Source organism: Procambarus clarkii, chromosome 22, assembly GCF_040958095.1.
Source record: "Procambarus clarkii isolate CNS0578487 chromosome 22, FALCON_Pclarkii_2.0, whole genome shotgun sequence".
Classification (NCBI taxonomy): domain Eukaryota; kingdom Metazoa; phylum Arthropoda; class Malacostraca; order Decapoda; family Cambaridae; genus Procambarus; species Procambarus clarkii.
In genome coordinates, this window is record NC_091171.1 from 27,261,539 (window position 1) to 27,282,444 (window position 20,906).

At 41.7% G+C, this 20,906-nt stretch overlaps 3 protein-coding genes across 3 annotated transcripts in view; 1 reads left to right on the forward strand and 2 right to left on the reverse strand.

The window, feature by feature from the left end:
* The window catches only part of LOC123748333 (limbic system-associated membrane protein), a 489,037-nt gene that overhangs the window by 119,152 nt on the left and 348,979 nt on the right, over window positions 1–20,906 (forward strand). The window lies entirely within an intron of this gene.
* On the reverse strand, window positions 809–6,356 carry LOC138367335 (uncharacterized). The gene is made up of 2 exons (XM_069328763.1): window positions 1,932–6,356; window positions 809–1,431 (listed from the first exon to the last, which is right to left on the reverse strand). Exon 1 carries the CDS (start codon window positions 6,354–6,356, stop codon window positions 2,994–2,996), a length of 3,363 nt encoding a protein of 1,120 aa, XP_069184864.1. The 3' UTR covers window positions 809–1,431; window positions 1,932–2,993.
* Window positions 6,393–10,983, reverse strand: LOC138367336 (uncharacterized). The gene is made up of 2 exons (XM_069328764.1): window positions 9,998–10,983; window positions 6,393–9,497 (listed from the first exon to the last, which is right to left on the reverse strand). The coding sequence occupies exon 2, from the start codon at window positions 8,415–8,417 to the stop codon at window positions 6,393–6,395; it is 2,025 nt and encodes a 674-aa protein (XP_069184865.1). The 5' UTR covers window positions 8,418–9,497; window positions 9,998–10,983.

Below are 20,906 nucleotides of genomic sequence, written 5' to 3' on the forward strand. Positions count from 1 at the left end.
TTGTGTATTCATCTTCTCCCTCCCTTCTCCATTCTCTCTCTTTCTCTCTATCTCTGTCTCCGTCTCTCTCTCTCTCTCTCATTACCTCTCTCATCACGTATCTCTCATCCCTGTGTCCCAGTAAGCTGTTGAATATATAGCTACAGCTCAAGTAATTTTAGCGTGGCGTGTGATGTATCGCTGGACATTAGCGTGACGGAGCACACCGGTATGCTGCTATCGTGCTTAATGAATATGTATGAGACTCTGTTATCATATCACTTATTGCAATAAGTCACCAGTCGGCCGCGTATTTTAACGCCTCGCATGGGGTAATGGCGTACAAGAGCTTCATAAGACTCTGTGGGGGCCAATTTTGTAACCAGGTTTTCCCTCTCTAATATATCTTTCTCGTCTCAGTGGGTAGAGTGACCTATCCACTTGATCTGACTGGTAGGAATGAAGTCCTTGCACGGACAGAGGGATCTTGAAAGGCTTGGATTCCCTACCCGCCCCATGTGATCCAAGCGTTTCCAAACGGGATAGAGTTAAACTCTCTACGATTTTCTTTGTGTTTTAAAGAGCTGTTCCAAACAATGCTGTGATGACATTATTTGTTTACATTTTTCAAAGTGAACTTTATAGATAGGCATAAGATACTTAGTTGCAACAGCAACATCCCCCCTGGTTGCATTTTTTGGGAGCCATAAGCAGGAAATAATCCTCAATAAAATAATGTGTGGTGATTAGGGTGTACAATTTTTTCAGACAAATTTTTATTAAAAGAATTTATTACATTTAAACTGCAAAGTGATTAAGAATAATCCTCTTGGTTCTGAGTGTTTTATTAGCAACATTATTTAGAGTGTTATTGAGCGTTGTAAGAGATGTTATAGGCATTATACAGGATGATGAGGTGAGGATATTATAACAGAATGAGACGTATGATTCCGAGGATAACCTATAATGGAGAGGATACATTAAGATGTGGAGGATACAGTATGGTGGACGATAACGTATGAAGGGAGGAAAACATATGAAAAAAGTTGTAATGTTTTATTCATATGTTTCTGTGATAATTGTCACCAGACTGATATGAGTAAGTTCATCTCACACCAACAATTATATCCGAGCATTATATATATATATATAACTATTATTGCAATGGCTTTAACATACAAATTAATATACGTAACCTGAGTATCAGTAATAGGTTGTGTGTTCTTTATCCTCTATAAACTAGTTTTGTGGGAAAAACCTGCTGGGATTGATATAAGAGGAGACTACCAGGGACTTGTACTGAACTAAATTAAAAAATTACTGTCTGCAAATTAATTCAATGAAAATCTCTAGCTAGGGTTGTAAATCCTAATTCCTCTTTTCCTAATGACAGATTGTGGGCTGTAAGGGACAGGTGGGGTGAATGACTTGTTGATAGAAGTTCCAATCCACCTGTAGACAGGGATCTCACATCAGCTTGTATTTTATACAAGGATAAGATTTAATAAATTCAGTTAACTGACTGAACACTGGCTCTGTTTAAATCAGAGATTTAAACATACATAGTCTAACCTAGTACCATAACTTAACAGCCAATAGATTCTTATACTATAAACAACAAATTAATTGTAAAAGTATAAATAAATGACCTTAAATGTAGTCTTAATACTATTAACTTAGTACTAGAAATTATATTCAATTAAATGAACTTATATGATAACTTATAAATTAACTAAGCAAACAATTGATAACTTAATTTATATATTCAAATATATATGCAGACATATTCAATTTATATGATACAGTTAGCTTGACTGAATCTTTTCCAAAACTATGGACACTTGTGAGGTTTTTACTTATTGAGGCTGAATTATTTTCTGACACAATGGACACCCATGAGGTTCAGTGCTTGGATAAGATTCACAGCTACACTACAATTTTAATAAACTTACTGAAATGTGAGGCTTAGCCTCGCTTTTTAACCAACAGACAGATTTATAGGATATTAAAGTTACACAAGCATACAATTGGCCAATCATACACCAAATAACCTTCAATATACTTCTCTGCCAGTCGGGGTGCCTGTCTGACAAGTTTGCCAGACTGATTAACTCTCTTGTCGAGTTTAGGCACGATATTTTGCTACAGCGTTGCTGTATGATGATCTGGTAGCGTTGCTACGTGATTTTTCTTTAACTGCGTTGCAGAAGAATGATATGATAAAGATAAAGAATGAAGGTGGAGGAAACCGTGTCACCGTGATCTCCACTATACACTCTTATTTTATGAATGTTCTATGATTTTCCTTGTAGATATTGTCCAGGTACTCCCCCAGTTCTAGAGAGTATTCACTGGCGATAAAAATGTTAAATAAGGTGTCCTTGAGCTGGTAATGTTCGCTAAGGATCAGTCACTTGTTCACTCATTTGTAAACAAACGCGGAGTGGCGCTGGGCTTTGGTGGGCGCTTCACCCCCCCCATCGCCCTGCCATGCTCTCTGAGCACGGTAGCCTTCTATGAATATTGATTGATTATTTTTACAGTCTAGACTTATGATTAAGATAAGATGTGATTATAATATAATTAGATATAAGATTTAAAGATTATAAGTAGTATTTGAAAGTACCACTGAATCTTATTAAGGATTCGATTTTTAATCCTACCGGATGTTGAATCAATGTTCCAATAGTTTTTTAATTAAGAAGTCCTTCTAGAAGCTTCTGGATCCTTGAAAGATCATGTACAAAGTCACGTAGGCATCAAAAGGGCCCTTGTTGCGTACGTGTTCATGGTGCCATTGTCATCCAGGATCAAGCTATAATGAATCTTTAATGATTCTAATTTGATTTGATACAATTTAGATATGATTTTGATATGATTTAGATATGATATAGAAATTATACATTTCTTAGATGATTATTAGATATGGTGGGTAAAAATTTCCCACATCTTCCAGAGGGAGAGAACTGGCACAGAGTCCAATACTTAGGACAATAGTAACCATATGTATTTATTTACTCTCCATTGGATTGATAATACAAGTGCAGATTTTTCTTGCACTTTTCTGCTGCTGTCCGTTGTGGACGATTGTGTCTGTTAGGAGTCTGTGGGTCTTGTGGAGTTAGAGTTTCTTGAGGTCTCTCAGGATCTAACTGCAGCTGGCTCACTGATTCCATGTGGATGAGTTTGTCCAATGTCTTCAGGGAAGTTGTTCCTTTAGACAGGATTTTGACTATTCTCAAAATCCCCTGACTATCTGGATGGACTGAGACAACTTTACCTAATGGCCAGTCAGCCCTAGGGCCATCACTGTCTACCAAGACAATATCGCCAGGTTGGAGATTAGCTATATTATGTGGGACGTTGGCCCCATAGTGATGTTCTCGTAGAGATGTAAGATATTCTTTTGTCCAAACATCATTCCATTTTTGGATTATGCTGGACAGATGCTTATACCCCTGAACCAACTCGCTCTGACCCACATATGAGGGATCTCTGATCTCATCATCCACTAGAGATGGTACTGGAGACAGAAGTCTTCCATACATTAGGTGGGCAGGACTTAACGGCTCATGTTGAGTAGGATCCTCAGACAAGTAAGTCAACGGCCGGTTATTCACCCTTGATTCTATTTCCGTGATTACTGTCTGGAGTTCTTGAAGATTGATTTTCTGACGGTGTAGAGATTTTCTCAAGGATCTTTTTACAGTTCCTATTAACCGTTCATAAAATCCTCCGTGCCATGGGGCTCTCGGAGGGATAAATTTCCATCTGCAATGACGCTGTTCCAGTGTGGAAGTAACTGCAGGATGGGAACAGATTTCCCGTAGACACGCTTCTCCAGCTACCAAGTTTGCTCCGTTATCTGAAATCATCAGCTTAGGGCATGATCGGCGTGCTGCGAATCTGCGGAAAGCTTGAATAAATGATTGAGCAGTCATATCGGGTGTTACCTCTAGATGTACTGCCCTGGTGGTAGCACAGGTGAACAGACAGATGTATGCCTTGATAGGTTGCTTATCTGCAGTCCCTGTTAGATATATTGCTCCTGTATAATCTACTCCTGTCGTTTCGAAAGGTTGTAGATGGACCACTCGTTCCTTTGGCAGGGGTGGTGGCCCTGGATAAGAGCAAGTTCTTGCATCGCACCTTCGGCATATCATGCAATTCTTCAAGATTGATTTGACTGACTGTCTTCCCTGAGGAATCCAGTACTGCTGTCTGATTTGTGTGAGTGTGTCTAACACTCCTCCATGTTTGATGATTTGTTGATGTGTATGCAACACAATCAACCTTGTGATCCAATGATTTTTTGGTAAAAGCCATGGATGCACGGTATCTAGATTGATATCTGCGTGTTTAAGTCTCCCTCCACAACGCAGAATGTTGTGATTTTCTTGGTCTATCCACAGACCGAGATTGTGTTTTAACTTATGCGGAAGATTTTCATAGTTATTCCCATAAGTTTCTCTCTGGGCTTGTCTTACCCAATAGAGAAGTGCATCTGGAAAAGTGTAATTTATACCTTTTTTCCTGAGATAATGAAACACGTTCTGTGTTACATTGATTAATTTGATGAGCGAGGAGTAACGAGTACAATCCAAGACTGATATTTGAGCTTGCTGCCTGGTGGTAGTTATGGTTTGTGTCGTAATGACGTGTGGCTTTTGTTCAGGCCAACTACCATTCACTAACCATCGAGGCCCATGAAACCAAATATCTGCCTTTGCAAACTGTTTAAATGTCATACCTCTTGATAAGAGATCAGCTGGATTATCCTTTGTTGGTACATGCAACAATTGAAAGCCTGCGGAAATTTCTTTAATTTCCGAGACGCGATTTTTTACATATGGAGTTGGACAGTTGTCGTTTCGTACCCATTGTAAGACAGCTTCATTGTCAGACCATATAATGACATCTTTGATGTTCATGGTAGACAAGACTTGTTTGATATGCACTGCTAAGCGTGTACCAGTTAGCAGTGCTGTTAGTTCCATCTGAGGCAAAGTCCTCTTTTTTAATGGAGCGACTCTGGCCTTAGAGGTGATAAGATATGATTGATTAGAAGTCACTAAGTAAGCACAAGCTCCAAAAGCTTTGGCTGACGAGTCTGCGAATACATGTAGTGATACTTCCTCATTTTCCTCGACTATGTGTCTCGGAAAGATTATCTTTTCAACTAAAGTTTGTTCTTGAGCCACTTCCATCCAAGCTTTTTGTAACTGGATTGGTAGTGGATCATCCCAACCAACCTTAGCCTTCCATGCTTGTTGCACCAATAAACGCCACTTGATTGTCAAAGGATTTAGTAGACCTAGTGGGTCGAATACTTTGCTAACTTGTGAAAGCAAATCCCTTTTTGTAGTGATGTTGTAATTTACTGGCACAGATTTGATCGATATTGTGTCCGAGATTAAATCCCAATCCATACCTAACACCTTTTGTGATTCTGGTACGTGATATTCAGGGTAATCTCTTGCTATTTGATTATTCAATGTTGCATTATTAGAGGCCCAAGATTGTAGTGGCATGTTGGCACCTTGTAGCTCCTTGTTGGCCTCTTGATATAATTGTAACAGTTCAGTAGTACTGTTAACTGTCCCTTGAAAATTATCTACATATAGATTTTGACTGATTTCAGTCTTACAGGGACTTGATGATTTCTTCAGATGAGTATCTAGAGTTGCTTGCAATAGAAATGGACTGCTTGTCGCGCCGAAAAGAACTGAAGAGAATCTGAAAGTCACTACAGGACTATTGACATCTTCTGGGTTCTCTACCCATAGAAACTTAGTGAAGTCTCTATCTTCTTCCTGCAAGCCAACTCTGAGAAAGGCCTTACTTATATCTGCTGAATACGCATATTTGTTAAGTCTAAACTTCAACAGTATGTCATACAATTTCTGAGTTAGACTTGGACCTGTTTGTAAACAATCATTTAGACTGGTTCCTTGGGGTCCAGATTTAGAGCTACAATTAAAAACTATCCGTAAAGGAGTCGTTTTTGATTCTCTCATTACAGCCATGTGTGGTAAAAAATGGCCTGTTTGCGTATTGTCATGTTTCACGACTTCGATGAATTTATTCTTTAATTGTTGAGCAATAATCTCATGATAGAGTTTTAAATGCTCAGGCCTTTTTCTTAGCTTTGCTAGTTGCGATTTAAATTGACTATAAGCCATGTGATAATTGGTAGGTAAGGTTTTATGGTTGATTTTCCATGGTAGCCTTACCCAGTACTGTCCATCATAGTACTGTACAGTTTCTAAGTATTGATTATATGCACAGACATCATCAGGACTTGGTTGTTCAGGAATTATTCCTATGGCATCAAGTTCCCACAATTGATGTACAGATTTCAATCCATCATCAATCATGTGGGGGATTTTAAGTGGTGACTGTTCTTTGCCTAGTCATGCCACTATTACAGTTTCTGTATGATGTGATTTTTCAGGAGTTGAAGGTTCAAGATCTAGTATAGGTCCTGTCATCAATATGCCTCCTGCTGATTTGAGTATATTCATACCCATAGATTCTTCTGATCCCAGAATGAATCGATGATAGTAGTCAGCTCCAATCAGGATTCCGATATCCCCTATGTAGTCAGAATCAAGTAGAGGATCTGCTAATTGGATTCCTTTTTCTTTTAGGAATTTAATTGTTGCTGTCAGACCAGTCACTTCCATTTCAGTAGGAATTTTATCAACTACTATGGCTTCTACTGTCCTTTGGGATGTACCTAGACAGACATTGAGTTTTACTACTGGAAAGGTTCTACGACCAGAATTAGTAAAAAACCCTGATATTGATGTAGATACTTGCTTTGAAGATTTAAGTTGTAAATCTTCTGCCATCTTTTTACTGATAAAGGTTTTCTGTGACCCTTGATCAAAAAAGCCTCTAGTTGGAATACAAATTCCTTGATTGCATAGTTCTAGCTGTGCAGTAGGCAATATGGCTGCTGTAACAATTTCTGTATCCAAGTCGTTGACATTGCTCATTACTGTACAGAATTGTACGGCTGTTGTGGTATTATCATCTTTGGGCTTTGCCTGAGATGCAGGTTGATTATTGGAAGTCTGTGATCTTGATTGAGTGTTAATATCACCACAGAGTGCTGTGTGATGTACACTTTTATGACAATATTGGCAGTTCTGCAATTGAGTGATACACTCACTTGTATCGTGCTTCCGTAGACAACGGATGCACCTGTTCAGAGATTTCAGTCGATCGATTCGACTGGCACGGCCTACATAAACTGTGCATTGATAAATGGTATGTGCTTCTTGACAGAATAAACATTTTGGGGCACTTGTAGCTCCTTTTGTCTTATCTGTCTTAGGAGCTTGATTTCCTACAGTTCTGTTAACTGTGGGTGCTATAGCATAAGAGCCAACATTATTCTGTTTCCACTTTGCAGAAGAGGAGTTTTGTTGCCTTGATTTTTGACTGCCATTCTGGACATTTTTGCTTTTGTCCGTGGATTCACCTTTGGGGATTTTTTCTTGAGATCTAAGTTTTCCTCGGCTTCGTAATCTTTGTACGTAAGCTCGAAGTCCATCAATGATTTGGCTTTGTGATAAGATGTTGGTGTTATAATGAGTGCATAGGCTGTCTATGACCTCATTTGGAAGTTTCCTTTGAATGATTAACTTTATAAGCCACTCTGCATCACCTACAGGTACTTTTGTACTGAGGGCTTTGATGATTGATTCTATAGACAATCGAAATGATTGTAGTGACTCATAACTTTTATTTGGAGAGGGTAAATCCAATAATTTGTATGAGAGACGTGCAATTGCAGTCTCCTTATCACTGTAGTTATCTTGTAACAACTGTAAGGCATGGTCGTAATCATCATCTGTTAATGACAAATTAGCAATGACCTGCCTTGCCTCTCCCCGTAACTGGCCTTGCAAATATTGAAACTTTGTCGCCTTTTTGAGAGAGGGCTTGGAGTTTATTATAGAATCAAAGTGTCTCCAGAAGGTATCCCAATCGTCTTCATCCTTGCCCTCAAAATATGGTAATTGTACCTTTGGGAGCTCTGCGGCTATATGTGTGATAGTTGCATTGCTCTGTTGAGTGGATGAGCTCACATTGGATTGGGTTCCTGCTTGAGATATTTGTTTGATTAAAGGATCAAGTTGATCTTGGATATTATCTTCATACATTGTCATTTCAGCGACAATTTCCTGAAGTTCCCTTCGGGTTAAATCTGCATTAGCCATTTCTGTTAGATAAATCTCTGCATGGCGTTTGATTTGTTCATACTTATCCACAGCTGCTTTTACTCTGGTATTCAGAATTATTAAATCAGGAGATGGTTGCCTAGCCAACTTTTGACATTTGTCAATCAGTTGAGTTAGGTGATTTTGCAGACCATTAAGTGTCCTCCTATTTCCTGTTTCAGCTGCTGGTGGAACACTGTCAGCCATTTTGACCTTTTCCGAGTTTTGGAGATTCCGAGTTTCGGAGATTCCGAGATTTTTCTCTTTTTTCTGATAAATATGTATGATGTTAATGTATTTTGATAAATGAGCTTTCCTGTCTACTTAGGTAATGATTCCAAAGATCGTCCTTCATTTCCTCCCTGGAATCTGGTTGTAGCAGGTGTTCAATTATCAAAAGTACTGTAATAATTTGATTTGTGACCCGAATGCACGAATGCACCAAGTTGGTAAATCTTGTAATAATTTTTTAAAAATAGTAAATGGCACTATTTTTGCAAAGTTATTACAAAATCTGTTACCATAATAATTGTTAGATAAAATACAGTAGAATGTCTACTGGTTTTACCTGTAATATAGGGTTTGTACAGTTGATTATGGTTAGATTGTAATGAATGCTCTTACAGTGATGATAACACTTTTTTAAAGAATATTATGTAATGAGCAGCTCTGAAAATCAGTAGATTAGAGATAATGCTAGATAATACACTTAAATATATATGTAATGTTACCACAATGAGGTAGATAATGGTATTTTATGATTAAGATGCAGTGCAGTGTCTGTGACACTGATATACTTAAGTACTGTTGTTTCTTAACACAAAACAATATCAGTTTGTTATGAATGCTTACTAGTTAATGGATATGGTGGCTTAAGCCACTGCAAACTATTTGTTTACTTAGATATATAGCTATGATAAATATTGGCTGATAGCTAGGTTAGGCTAGAATATGTAAGAATTATTCCAATGCAAAATCAAGAAGTTTCTTATCTATTTGGCACTGAAATATTCGGTAAACAAATGATCATAAATATCTAGGTATAAAGGACCATTATTATCTAGGTTCGAAGGACCATTAATTTGGGAAAAACCTGCTGGGATTGATATAAGAGGAGACTACCAGGGACTTGTACTGAACTAAATTAAAAAATTACTGTCTGCAAATTAATTCAATGAAAATCTCTAGCTAGGGTTGTAAATCCTAATTCCTCTTTTCCTAATGACAGATTGTGGGCTGTAAGGGACAGGTGGGGTGAATGACTTGTTGATAGAAGTTCCAATCCACCTGTAGACAGGGATCTCACATCAGCTTGTATTTTATACAAGGATAAGATTTAATAAATTCAGTTAACTGACTGAACACTGGCTCTGTTTAAATCAGAGATTTAAACATACATAGTCTAACCTAGTACCATAACTTAACAGCCAATAGATTCTTATACTATAAACAACAAATTAATTGTAAAAGTATAAATAAATGACCTTAAATGTAGTCTTAATACTATTAACTTAGTACTAGAAATTATATTCAATTAAATGAACTTATATGATAACTTATAAATTAACTAAGCAAACAATTGATAACTTAATTTATATATTCAAATATATATGCAGACATATTCAATTTATATGATACAGTTAGCTTGACTGAATCTTTTCCAAAACTATGGACACTTGTGAGGTTTTTACTTATTGAGGCTGAATTATTTTCTGACACAATGGACACCCATGAGGTTCAGTGCTTGGATAAGATTCACAGCTACACTACAATTTTAATAAACTTACTGAAATGTGAGGCTTAGCCTCGCTTTTTAACCAACAGACAGATTTATAGGATATTAAAGTTACACAAGCATACAATTGGCCAATCATACACCAAATAACCTTCAATATACTTCTCTGCCAGTCGGGGTGCCTGTCTGACAAGTTTGCCAGACTGATTAACTCTCTTGTCGAGTTTAGGCACGATATTTTGCTACAGCGTTGCTGTATGATGATCTGGTAGCGTTGCTACGTGATTTTTCTTTAACTGCGTTGCAGAAGAATGATATGATAAAGATAAAGAATGAAGGTGGAGGAAACCGTGTCACCGTGATCTCCACTATACACTCTTATTTTATGAATGTTCTATGATTTTCCTTGTAGATATTGTCCAGGTACTCCCCCAGTTCTAGAGAGTATTCACTGGCGATAAAAATGTTAAATAAGGTGTCCTTGAGCTGGTAATGTTCGCTAAGGATCAGTCACTTGTTCACTCATTTGTAAACAAACGCGGAGTGGCGCTGGGCTTTGGTGGGCGCTTCACCCCCCCCATCGCCCTGCCATGCTCTCTGAGCACGGTAGCCTTCTATGAATATTGATTGATTATTTTTACAGTCTAGACTTATGATTAAGATAAGATGTGATTATAATATAATTAGATATAAGATTTAAAGATTATAAGTAGTATTTGAAAGTACCACTGAATCTTATTAAGGATTCGATTTTTAATCCTACCGGATGTTGAATCAATGTTCCAATAGTTTTTTAATTAAGAAGTCCTTCTAGAAGCTTCTGGATCCTTGAAAGATCATGTACAAAGTCACGTAGGCATCAAAAGGGCCCTTGTTGCGTACGTGTTCATGGTGCCATTGTCATCCAGGATCAAGCTATAATGAATCTTTAATGATTCTAATTTGATTTGATACAATTTAGATATGATTTTGATATGATTTAGATATGATATAGAAATTATACATTTCTTAGATGATTATTAGATATGGTGGGTAAAAATTTCCCACAAGTTTATTAGGAAAGATCTTAATAAGAGGATTAGAGAACAACGATTCCTACAGCAGCATGAGAGTGACTCTAGATCAATGATTATCACAGGGGAGACACTCGGCTTCCCCCGGGGAGGAATATATATATATATATATATATATATATATATATATATATATATATATATATATATATATATATATATATATATATATATATATATATATATATATATATATATATATATATAATCTAAGATAGGAACTTTAGCCAAGGGGGGAGAAATGTCAAGTCAGGGGGAAGGAACTTTTTAACTGGTGAAGAATGTACTACTCTGAGGAAACCTGGAACCACAAGGCGAGGAATGGGTGAACCGGGGTTCTGTAGAGAAGCATTAGATAAGGACATTGTGCTTCCCCCCATCTCACGTGACACTGTTATATAGAGATTGTTCAGCTGTTTGTTTTGGTTTCAATTCCCGTTGTGGTCATACGTTATCATATTTTTCCTCAAGTGTTAATTTATTCGCGATTTACACACACACACACACACACACACACACACACACACACACACACACACACACACACACACACACACACACACACACACACACACACACACACACACACACACACACACACAGGGGGGAGCCGGTGGCCGAGCGGATAGCACGCTGGACACGTGATCCTGTGGTCCCGGGTTCGATCCCGGGCGCCGGCGAGAAAAGATGGGCTGAGTTTCTTTCTACCTATGCCCCTGTTACCTAGCAGTAAATAGGTACCTGGGAGTTAGTCAGCTGTCACGGTGTGTGATGTGGAAAAAAAATGGTAGTAGTAGAAACAGTTGATTGACAATTCAGAGCCGGGCCGAAAGAGCAGAGCTCAACCCAGCAAGCACAACTAGGTGAATACACACACACACACACACACACACACACACACACACACACACACACACACACACACACACACACCGTTCACCCTGAACGACTCTGACATAAGAGAAATCAGTTTTGAGGACCCAGTAGGAATGAGCGACCACAGTGTGTTGGTGTTTGAGTACCTGATTGAAGAAGGGTTATTGAACTCGAGAAGGGATACCGAAACCAAAAGGTTAGCATACCGAAAGGGAAACTATGAGGAGATAAGAAAATGCCTAGCAGATATAGCATGGGAAACAGAGCTCAGGGAAAAGACGGCCCAAGATATGATGGAATACATCACGCAAAAATGCAAGGATGCAGCAAACAAGTTTGTCCCAGTCCAAAAGGAAAACAGTGAAATGAAGATGAGAAACCCATGGTTTAATCAGAGATGTAGGCTAGCTAAGCAGCAAAGTAAAAGGACATGGAGAAACTATAGGAATAACAGGACACTGGAGAGCAGAGAAGGATACCAGAATGCCAGGAACGAATATGTTAGGATGAGAAGAGAGGCAGAAAGACAATACGAAAATGACATCGCAAGCAAGGCAAAGACTCAGCCTAAATTGCTGCATAGCCACATCAGGAGAAAAACAACAGTAAAGGAACAGGTTATGAAATTAAGGTTAGGGGCAGAAGGATTCACTACAAACGACAAGGAAGTGTGTGAGGAACTGAATAAGAAATTCCAGGAGGTCTTCACCTTGGAGCAAGGAGAAATCCCAGAGATAAGAGAGGGAATAGCTAACCAAGAACCACTGGAAGAGTTTGAGATTACCAGCGGGGAAGTAAGGAAGTGTTTACTAGAATTGGATGTGACAAAGGCTATAGGTCCAGATGGAATCTCCCCTTGGATACTAAAGGAAGGAGCAGAAGAACTGTGCCTCCCGCTCTCCATGGTGTATAACAAATCACTGGCAACAGGGGAACTGCCAGAAATTTGGAAAGCAGCTAACGTAGTCCCGATATACAAGAAAGGGGATAGACAGGAGGCACTGAATTACAGACCAGTGTCCCTAACCTGCATACCATGCAAGTTGATGGAGAAGATTGTGCGAAGAAAGCTAGTGGAACATCTGGAGCGAAAGAACTTTGTAACACAGCATCAACATGGATTCAGGGATGGCAGGTCCTGCCTCACAGGGTTACTTGAATTCTACGACCAGGCAACAAAAATAAGGCAAGAAAGAGAAGGGTGGGCAGACTGCATATTTTTGGATTGTCAGAAAACCTTTGACACAGTGCCACACAAGAGGCTAGTGAAAAAACTGGAGATGCAGGCTGGAGTGAAAGGGAAGGTACTCCGTTGGATACAGGAGTACCTAAGTAACAGGAGACAACGAGTCAGTGTGAGGGGTGAGGTCTTAGATTGGCGAGACGTTACGAGTGGAGTACCGCAGGGGTCAGTCCTTGGACCTATACTGTTTCTGATATATGTAAATGATCTTCCAGAGGGTATAGAATCGTTTCTCTCAATGTTTGCCGATGATGCAAAAATTATGAGGAGGATTGAAACTGAGGACGATAGTAGGAGGCTACAAGATGACCTAGACAGACTGAGTGAATGGTCCAACAAATGGCTGTTGAAGTTCAACCCGAGTAAATGCAAAGTAATGAAACTAGGTGGTGGAAATAGGAGGCCAAACACAGGATACAGAATAGGAGATGAAGTACTTAATGAAACGAACAGAGAGAAAGATCTAGGAGTTGATATCACACCAAACCTGTCTCCTGAAGCCCACATAAAAAGAATAACGTCTGCGGCATATGCGAGGCTGGCTAACATCAGAACAGCGTTCAGGAACCTGTGTAAGGAATCATTCAGAATCTTGTACACCACATATGTAAGACCAATCCTGGAGTATGCGGCCCCAGCATGGAGCCCGTACCTTGTCAAGCACAAGACGAAGCTGGAAAAAGTCCAAAGGTATGCCACTAGACTAGTCCCAGAACTAAGAGGCATGAGTTACGAGGAAAGGCTGCGGGAAATGCACCTTACGACACTGGAAGACAGAAGAGTAAGGGGAGACATGATCACAACCTACAAAATCCTCAGAGGAATCGACCGGGTAAACAAGGATAAACTATTCAACACTGGTGGGACGCGAACAAGGGGACACAGGTGGAAACTGAGTACTCACATGAGCCACAGAGACGTTAGAAGGAACTTTTTTAGTGTCAGAGTAGTTAACGGATGGAATGCATTAGGCAGTGATGTGGTGGAGGCTGACTCCATACACAGTTTTAAATGTAGATATGATAGAGCCCAGTAGGCTCAGGAATCTGTACACCAGTTGATTGACAGTTGAGAGGCGGGACCAAAGAGCCAAAGCTCAACCCCCGCAAGCACAAATAGGTGAGTACAAATAGGTGAGTACACACACACACACACACACACACACACACACACACACACACACACACACACACACACACACACACACACACACACACACACACACACACACACACACACAGATCGAGCAAAAATTGGCTGGTGAATAAATTGGGAAGATTAATGGCAGAAATCCACGCATGGGCCAGGAATAACAGGGAGGCAAAGAAGTAATGGAAAAATGAATTATGCAAGTGTAAATCACTGTTTATTGCATGCTAAAGAGCCACACTAGACAAACACACACACACACACACACACACACACACACACACACACACACACACACACACACACACACACACACACACACACACACACACACACACACACACACACACACACACACACACACACACACACACACACACCCTTTCGCAAACAGAATGGTAGACGGTTGGAACAAGTTAGGGGAGAAGGTGGTGGAGGCCAAGACCGTCAGTAGTTTCAAAGCGTTATATGACAAAGAGTGCTGGGAAGACAGGACACCACGAGCGTAGCTCTCATCCTGTAACTACACTTAGGTAATTACACACACACACACACACACACACACACACACACACACACACACACACACAAGGAGGTGTGTGAAGAACTCAACCAGAGATTCCAGGAGGTCTTCACAACAGAACAAGAAGTCCCTGAACTAAGATACGCTGTGATAAACCAAGCAGCCTTGGAAGATTTTCAAATTACCAGAGATGAGGTTAGGAGTTATCTGCTAGAACTAGACATGACTAAGGCTGTTGGACTGGACTGAATCTCACCATGGATAATAAAGGAGGGGCCAGTAGATCTTTACATGCTTCTCATTATAGTGTATAATAAATCACCGGAAACAGGAGACCTACCAGATAGTTGAAAGACAGTTAATGTAATACCAATATACGCAAATTGTGACAGGGAGGAGGCCCCTAAACTATAGGTGTCCTTAACTTGTATACCATATAAGGTGACGGAGAAGATCGTGAGAAAAAGGCTTGTAGCACATCTGGAGAGAAGGAGTTTGTAACACACCTGCAAGATGGGTTCAATGATGACCAATCGTGCCTCACAGGTTCAATATAATTCTAGGACCAGGCGACAAGCATTAAGCAAGAGAACGATGAACAGACTACTTTTTCTTGGACTGTCAGAAAGCTTTTGATACAGTTCCCCATAAGAGGCTTCTGCATTAATTTGAGAAATAGGCTGGAGTATCAGGTCAAGTGCTCCTTTGGATAAGGGTGAAATACACGTAGTCATTGGATAAGGAAATAAATAAATATAGTAGAAGTGATAGAGGAAAATAAGTCGGGATTCAGTACAATAGACAACGGATGGTTAGAAAGGCAGGGCCCAAGAGCTAACAACTCTTGGACCATCAGGCACAAATAGTAAGCACACACTTAACAATGAACATTAGGGAGCATTTTTTCTGTTACTCCTCGTAACGTCAGAGATAACAATAAAATAGCTGAAAACGGAATGTTGAGTTTATGAATGAGATCTGTCAATCATCTGCTCTAATTGCATAGGGGAAAGTAATTGTTGTGTGGGCAGTGATGGTGGGATTGTGTATGCATTTATCTAACTATGTATGAAGGGTTGAGCTTCAGCTGCTGGGGTAAGGCTTTTAAGTTGGTTATGTGGTGGAGTTGAGCACCAATGTGTTCTCCTAGACCCGTTCCCTAAATTCATTTGCCGCTCGGAAAAAAAAAATTATCCTAAACTTCGCGTTACAAACCCCAACAACTCACCAGGGCTATCGAGTCCGAGGCATAGGAGACGTTACTTATCTTAATGCGTTATCTTAACGCATTAGAACGAAGAGTGATAATTATTAAATATTTATATTATTCTTACAATAATTATTATGATAATAATTACACACAGAGATCACACTAACGTGATGCATCAAATGAACAAATCCACAAGGGCTAATTAGTCGAATAAGGCAGTGTCTGGGATGCTCCCGGACGCAGGTTCGAATCCTCGTCACGGCCCTTGTGGATTTGTTCATATGATAATAATTGTTGTATTTAATAGTTATCACTCTTTCCTCTACTTGGTCATGAAGGAGGTCGGCCTCGGGTGAAAGAGGGCCGTGACGGTCTCTGTCTGGGACCCGTAGGTGCGGGACCGGGCCGTCCACCTCCAGGGGGCAGTGCAGATTGTCCTGCTATCAGAGTGGGCAGGCTTGTGTACTCAGCCTGAGACAGTACACATACACTGGGCCAAGCGCTCGTGCTCCTCCCCGCTCACTACCACTATATCACAATGTACCCAACTGTTGTGGAGTGCTGGGTGACGACGACCGCGTGATCGGATGCGCCCTAATACACCCAATTCTTGCCCCCCGTTGACAGAGGTTACATATCAGTGACATGCAATATTGCAGCCAATGCCTTGCAGTACCTGTATCAATGCCTTGTATCAATGTACCAATGCCTTGCAGTAGGGAGCCATTCGCTGGCCAGGCCTTGGACTGAGAAGATGTGCGCGCCTCCTCTCCCTCTTTGGGTCAAGTCCCTCGTCCCCAACCTTGTGATGTGATAGCCAGGGCGGTATCGTCACAATACTACTGTGCTGCTAAGTGTTTCAACACTGTTGCATAAGTCACTAGTATCAAGGGAACCCTAGAGTGAACTAGTGAGTGGCGCCTGAGGTCGAAGGCAGGCCAGCCTGCCCCCTCCGCTCCCTTAGGGGCAGCCTACCAAACATTAGTTTGATGCAGCATTGCTGGTGCTAATAACACAGCATCACCTGCACAGTGTACCTGGGACTCACTGTAAGACTCTAGCAAGAACCACAGGGCATCAACAGCTTCAGGCAACAAACAGCAAGGAGAGTTGTGGGATCGTAATCTTAACCCCACGGACCTCTGACCATTGCGGTTAGACCGCTGACCCAACGGTCCCCCCTATCCCTTCCCTGGCGGGAGGTTGACAGCCGCCAACACTACAATGATGCCAGCTTTGTACAGAGCACCTGTACACTCCTAGTTATAAGACTTATCTTCCCCACTTTCTCTTATTCTTCTCATTTCGCCATTTCAACAGGTCAAGTGGAACGGTCCAGTGGCCCATGCGGTTACCTGTAAAATCTGGGGGGCCACTTGACTTGGGCATCTGTTCACCCTTGTAGCAGGGTTAGGCTGTCTTAGGGGACCTTCTGTCCACACATAGGAGAATAAGTCACTGAGGGCTGCCCTCTGCGAGTCCCAACCAACCAAGTGGAATATCCAAGTGTTTATCCAAGTCGTCTGAGCACTCCAACCCACTGAGAGTGCTCTTCCCCTCAGAGCAGGTTTATGACTCTTGGCGCTGATGACTGGTAAGGCTTGCTGCCTGCCCTGCCATTTGTCATGTTATTCATCATCACATGGTTATAAATGGTATTAACCAGGTATCGGACGAGGTTAGAGCAACAATTAATGCCGCCTGAAGAAGCAGGTATGGAGGAGGTAGCTGCTGGACCCTCAGGGCTCTCCCCTACCGTGACCAGTGACACTGTCACCCCACCACCCAGTGATGGGTTTGTGGAGGTGCTAAGTAAGAGTCAGAGAAGGAAACAAGGGAAACAGAAGCCTGGTGAACAACAGGGTGGAAGGCGTCCGATAGCACCAAGGAGCGAGTACACACGTCTGACCTTCCCTAAAGGCACGAGTGTGGCTGACAGGATTGTGTGGAGTAAGAAACTGAGCGAGGAGTACCCACCTGGCTCTGCAGGCGTGCTACGTCCACATGTCAACTCTCCATATGTGTATGTTTCAAGAGAGAAGCAGCAGGTTGTGGAGGCTCTTCTACAAGGGAAAATAGGTGATGTAAAGCTCTCCCCTCTAGATAATCCAACACGGAACAAGAAGATGGATGAATACCTAGTCTACAGGTACAGTCACAAGTATCCACTAGAGTGGGCCTATGAATTAGACGGGGTACACAGAGCACGAAGATTGACCATGAATGGTAAGCCTACTGATCAAATAATCATAGTCTGGAAAAAGCCTGACCCGCCTCCTGACAAGTATTGGTTTGGTGGGCTGTATGCGCGCCCCAGCACGTTCAGGGTGTGGGAGCCGAACCCTGTGGAGTGTTACGAGTGCTGTGGCAGTGGCCATATAGCTAAGCACTGCCGGTGCCCCACACCCAAGTGTGCTCTCTGTTCCGGTCCTCATCCACTGAAGAACTGTCAGTATAAGAAGACCAGAGACCAACGAAAGCAGGAACAGGAGCAACAGAACACTGCAACAGAAGCAGGGCAACATCCTGAATCTGTGGCTCCGTCTAAACCGCCGCTGAAGTGTTTCAGATGTGGTATGGAAGGAGTCACCATCTGGCACTCAGATTGTACCAAACGGCCAGCCTCCCTTGGTACAAGGAGGCAAGTGCCCGAGACACAACAAGTGCCTACTGATGCCGGCTCTAGTACTGTTGACCCGTCCCATAGTGGTGACAGTACCAGCATCGCCCCTGACAACACACAACAGCCTGATACAACAGTTAAAGAACAGTTGGCAACCTTGCAAGCGCAGGTAGCTGAACTGACTGAAATTATACAGGCGCTACGTCAGGCTCCTCCACAAGAGATACAGCAGCCTCTATGCAGCTGTGTCACAGCCGTGGCCCACGCTGGTAAAGGTTCCTGTGGTGGTGGTGACGGCGGCGGCGGCAGCAGCAGCAGCGGCGGCAGCGGCGGCGGCGGCGGAAGCAGCAGCAGCGGCGGCGGCGGCAGCAGCAGCGGCGGCGGCGGCGGCGGCGGCGGCGGCGGCAGCAGCAGCAGCAGCAGCAGCAGCAGCAGCGGCGGCGGCGGCGGCGGCAGCAGCAGCAGCGGCAGCGGCGACAGCAGCGGCGACAACGGAGGCGGTGGCAGCGACGTCGTCAGTCAACTCAGGGATGACAGCAGTGATAGTGACACAGAAACATTAACTGAAAAAGGAAGTCGACCTGCATCAGAATATTTTAAAATGATTCATGACCTTAAGGAACGCGCTCAAGCCAAGTAGGAGAATGAAAAAGATAATATTCTGCGTGACAGTAATTATGCCATACGACTTACAGAGAGCATTCACTCGCGGACCATCCCGAGTTGCTCAGTGATCAAGAATCTAATGATGTCACCAGATGTTCCTGACGACACCAAACGCCAGGTTGGTGTGGCTCTTTACGTAGTACAGTCACTTATTGACGCATTGTGTAAGTGGGACAAGGACAACAATGGGACCACCAGTCCCAGGGAGGAACAACACCAAGACGATGGCTGCTGTTGACACAAGGACCATTAGGTTTCTCAGTTGGAACATTCGTAGCATCAACAAAAGACTGAATGACCTAATTGCATATGTTACCAGTAACAACATAGATATAATTGCTTTACAGGAGCCCTACACGTCCAACATGATAAACAAAACCCCACCAAAAATCAGAGGGTATGTATCCTATAATAACAGTAACGCCACAGGCCTATTAACTTACGTCAGAAGTGATTTACCGCACATTCTTGTGAGCACGTCACACAATGTACACACACAGTACCATCACTTTCATGTACAAACTATAGCAGGCCACTTTTCATTCCTCAACGTATATGCCAGAAGCCAGAAACTCAATGTAACATTGTTCCCAGATCTAGACAATCATGGGACAATATACATGGGAGATTTTAATGCTAGACATATTACGCTGGGAGACAGTAATAACAACGATAATGGATGCAAATTTATCAAATATGTTTATGACAACAGATTAACCGTGTATACTACGGATACCCAAACTCATTTATTGGGAGGCAGACTTGATTGTGTAATGGGTAGAAACCTTGTGCAAGATAGGATGGAATGTTCGTTGGTAAATCACTTAGTTAGTGATCACTATGCAGTTTTTGCTTCCTATGAGGTACAGTGTGATGTACCTAATAGACATCAGAGACGGAAAATGAATATTCCATATGGCTTGCATGACCACTTTATTAATTGTATATCAAAATGGTATCAAGATTACACAATAACGAATGTACAAGCCTTCTCCAGAGATCTCGTTGATACGATTACTACCTACTATGACACATGGGTGTGTTGGGGAACAGGTCGTAAGCCTAGCAGAAGTGGGCAACACCTACCACCACCCAAGTGGGTCCTTGACCCCGTATTTGTTAAAGAACATGAACGAGTAAAGCAACTTGGAGATGCGTACAAACGAACCAAAGCACAAGGTGACTTGCATGCATTTCTAGTTGCAAATAGAGAGGTGAGAGACATGAGCAGCGTTATACGTAATAAACACTGGGAAGAGTTCCTACAAAGTATAAATGAGCAAACAACACTTGTTGAAGTTTGGGAAAAGATACGAAAAATCTCTAGAAGCAGCCCAACCAAACCGCTGCACCACAGCCCACTAGAACAAGCAAACATCCTCCTTGATCAATGGGCACTAACATCGAGCTACGACTCACTCCCAATTAACATACAGCACAAACTTGATGACACACGCCCCAACAGACAACGAACCATCAATCTTGCCTGTACAGCTATCGACGTGTCGGACCTTAATGATGTAACTGAATGGGAATTAAATCATGCACTAAAGATGGGAAAATCAACTGCTCCTGGAGAGGATGGTATTACTTACAGT

Excerpts from the sequence above, each read along its gene's own strand:
- LOC138367335 (XM_069328763.1), bottom strand. The coding sequence starts at position 6,356 with ATGATTGATGATGGATTGAAATCTGTACATCAATTGTGGGAACTTGAT.
- LOC138367336 (XM_069328764.1), bottom strand. The coding sequence starts at position 8,417 with ATGGCTGACAGTGTTCCACCAGCAGCTGAAACAGGAAATAGGAGGACA.